Below are 3,587 nucleotides of genomic sequence, written 5' to 3'. Positions count from 1 at the left end.
TTACATGACATCACAACAACATCCTCTGTCCTTAGACCCTCACATCGACTGAGGAAAAACTCCATAGAAAACCCTTTTAAAGGGACAACGAGGAGTTTCTCCATCGGCAGAACGAAAAATTCCGCAACAATAAAAAAGTCTCATATTAATGTGGATGAATCTACGTTATCCACACTTGTTAATGGGCCCATTTTCGATAAATACTGTATATCGTTTTGTCTCTATCGTTATTTTGTTATTTTATTTAGTGGTGGCGGAAATGCTGGGCAAGCCGACCAGCGTTTCCTTACTTTCGGTTTTGCGTCGAGTCATGAGAATAACGCAGCTGAATCGCCGTTTATGGTCGGGACTACGACAGTATGTGATCGTCTTTGAACCTCTGACTTTAATTCTTGTTGAATGAAAACATGAGTCCGTCTTGCGCCGGTCAAAGAATTTCACGGTGCGCGCGGAGGGTCATAAATGTGTGAAAATGCTTTGCTTTTCCAAAACTCCTCATTGTCCCTTTAACAGGGAAAAAAATGGAGAAACCTCAGGGTGAGCAACAGAGGACGGGTCCCTCACGCAGGACCGGCAGACGTGCAATAGATGTTGTTACAGACAAGAAAACAATTTATAGTTTATGACACAGAATGTGGGAAACATGGAAATGTTAACAAGAGTTGATGAAGGCAGCTTCTGGTAGGGTTGGGGGCGGGGGGGGGGGGGGGGGGGGGGCAGGGAGGGCTGGCCAGCTTAATGGGGGGACTGGATGGCAGACAGGTTCATGGGAAGGGAGGGCAGGTCGGTCTAACAGCAGGGGAAAAAGGGGGGGGGGGTTGATGTAGGTGGCGGCTGGTGCAGAGAATGGAGCTGCTCTGATAGAGAGAAATCAAATTTATACCGTGTGGGAAGTGACGGCTGAGCCTCTCCTGGGTGAAGCCGGAGAAACTGGCCTGGACCGCCTGGCTCAGGACCTCCTTACTGGTCGGGGTGAGCGGAGGGACGTCCAGGCCGTCCAGCTCTGGGACACACAGAGGAGATCAGAGTCATTTAGTTTAGGTTTAGTTTAGTTTGTTTGTTTGTTTGCTTGTTTGTTAGTTGTTGTCTTATGTCTTATTGTGAGTTTGTTTGTTTTTTATATTGTAAGAATGCTGGGTAGACAGGCATTAATAAGCATTATGCTTCTGCCTGTGCCTTTTCAGTCACTATTTTGTCGATAATGTTTGTGTCGATAATGTTTGCTATTGTGTGATGTGACTGAATAAAGAATTTCAAATCAAATCAATCAATTTACACTCTGTAACTGAACAAACTCTTTTATTTTAGTTTTTGTCTTTAATATCAAATCATCACAACAGTTTTCAATATTTTATATTATTGCCATATAAACTGATGAAGCTGCATGTTTATTTATTACAATTACATATTCACTTCCTCTGCATGTCAATATTTTACCTGATTGTCTTGATTTGTCCTTTAGTATATTTTAGTTTTTTTTTTAAATTTGTGCTATACTGTTGTATTTATGTTGTCCATTGGTTAGGCTTATTTCTCAAAACAAAAATTACATTCTCAAAACGTTAAGATCATTTGGCAAACAGTCTTACAGTTCAGCACAACACCATAGCTCACTTGCAAAAGCGCATATGTGTCAAAACTAAACTTCTTTCTCATATAAATAGTCAGTGCCCTGAAAAAGCATCGTCCCTTTGCCATAGTGACAAAACATCTAAACATTTTGACTTGCAGTGCTCACACAATGCCAGAAGACCATTGAAATATCCAGAAGTTTGTCCATGTTGTTTTGAGAATGTAGTTTCTGTTAAAGAAGAAAGAAATGAGCCAAACCAATGGAGAAAAACTGTAATTCTTTTCTACTTTAATCAGATTTTTTAAATTATTATTTTATTTTAAGCAATTTAAGTAGCTGTAATATCATAAAAAGCTGCTTTGCTGCTAATACCACTAACCTGTCGTCAATCTTAACTCTTCCTGAGAGAAGCAGAATGGCATAATTTAAAATAAAGTGTATCGACTGAAAACCTAATTCAGACTTTCACTGTGTCTAAAATGACATAAAATACATGAATAAACACAACATGGTGTGTTATAAATACAGTAACATTTTTATATAGTAATAAATAAGTTATGATTCGGAAGCATTGCAGATGCTAAACATCAAGTTTTACAATAACATCCACTAAATGCCAAGAAATCTATAAATCACTCATCAGTTCCCTGTTATTATTATTATTATTATTATTATTATTATTATTATTATTATTAGTATTATTATTATTATTAATAATAATAATCCAAGTATTGATTAAAACCCATTCAGAAGAAGGACGGGTCTTACCATAGGTAATGGAGTCCATCCCAGTGAGTGAGGGTCTGGGGTCTCAGCTGGAGCAAACAGACACCACGAAGGGGTGAAAGGGTCTTGAATATATGTCAGATAGGAGGGGACAGGTTGTGACGGACAGCTGTCAATCATGTGGACGTGGGCGGGGCCAGAGGAACCGGTTTGGAGCTCAATTAGGACTGATCCATGGAAACTGGGTTGATTGATTTATGTACTCCAGGTTAAAAACATTTCTCTTTTCACGTGCTTATAGCTGAGCTCTTTTTAAGAACTTAAAAACTTTATCTATTTTCTTTTATTTGCTCTTGCTTTTAACTCTGTTTTTTGTGTTTGTTTTTATTCTGTTTTATGCTTCTCTTTAAAAAAAAAAAGGTTTTGTCTTTATGTAAAGCACATTGAGTTGCCTTGGTATGAAATGCGCTATATAAATAAAGATGCCTTGCCTTGCCTTACTTTTACTTCGTTGTTTCAGATTGTGAATTATGATTTATATTTTTTTATCCACTACGTGACTAAAACTGAAAAATAGGCCTTTAAAACTGAATACAGGTGTATAAATGATATTCAAGTATCAAGTATCATGTGTGATTCATGTCAGTTTTCTCATTCATGTCAAGAATTTAAGTTTTGAACACTTTACCTGAACTACTGTGTATCTACATGGAACTACTTGGGTTTATGTTTATGTTTTTGATGCGTGTTTGTTTTGTTATGTGGATTTCATGTCATTTAATTGTACTATATTTTGGAAAAGATGGACGCAAGTTTCCACTTCGATCAAAAATTAGGTCAATCAATCAATTAATCTGTTGTTGTAAACTTAAAAGGCAGCAGAACATATAGATAATGTACAGACAATAGAAAAATACAGCATTCATGTGTGTGCTCTAGTGCCATCGAGTGGTCGTCTGTGGAAAGACACTCAGGTTATTATATAGATCAAATTGATCAGTTCGTGTTGGTTCCTCCTCTGCTCTCAGCTTTTGTTTGCCTGCACTTCATCTGTATCTATGTTTCAGGACGAGTGGAGAGACTTTGTAAATTTGTATTCTGTAGATTTTGGTCTTTGGTCTTTGTATTTGAACTAATTTCCCTTGAAGTCCTACTGTACATCTGTCTTTAGTTGTCAAAAAGAAACGGAGACATGAAACTGTTTTTTTTTTTAGTCATTTATTGACTAAAGAAGAGGAGAAGCTGCGCCCGACAAAGCGAACGCCAGCTCCAGTGTAGCAGACAGGAA

General features: G+C 37.7%; 1 protein-coding gene across 1 annotated transcript in view; it reads right to left on the bottom strand.

Moving 5' to 3' along the window:
• LOC311001874 (protein C-ets-2-like) overlaps positions 1-2,360 on the bottom strand; it is a gene marked incomplete at both ends in the record, with an annotated part of 12,925 nt that extends 10,565 nt beyond the window's left edge. Inside the window, 2 exons of the mRNA XM_083993053.1 lie at positions 884-1,003; positions 2,342-2,360. Coding sequence (XP_083849179.1) covers positions 884-1,003; positions 2,342-2,360 — 139 coding nt within the window. The remainder of the gene's footprint in view (positions 1-883; positions 1,004-2,341) is intronic.
• Positions 2,361-3,587: the final 1,227 nt, after the last annotated feature.

Source organism: Trachurus trachurus (assembly GCF_905171665.1).
Source record: "Trachurus trachurus genome assembly, chromosome: 18".
Classification (NCBI taxonomy): domain Eukaryota; kingdom Metazoa; phylum Chordata; class Actinopteri; order Carangiformes; family Carangidae; genus Trachurus; species Trachurus trachurus.
This window is presented reverse-complemented; position numbering and strand designations above follow the sequence as displayed.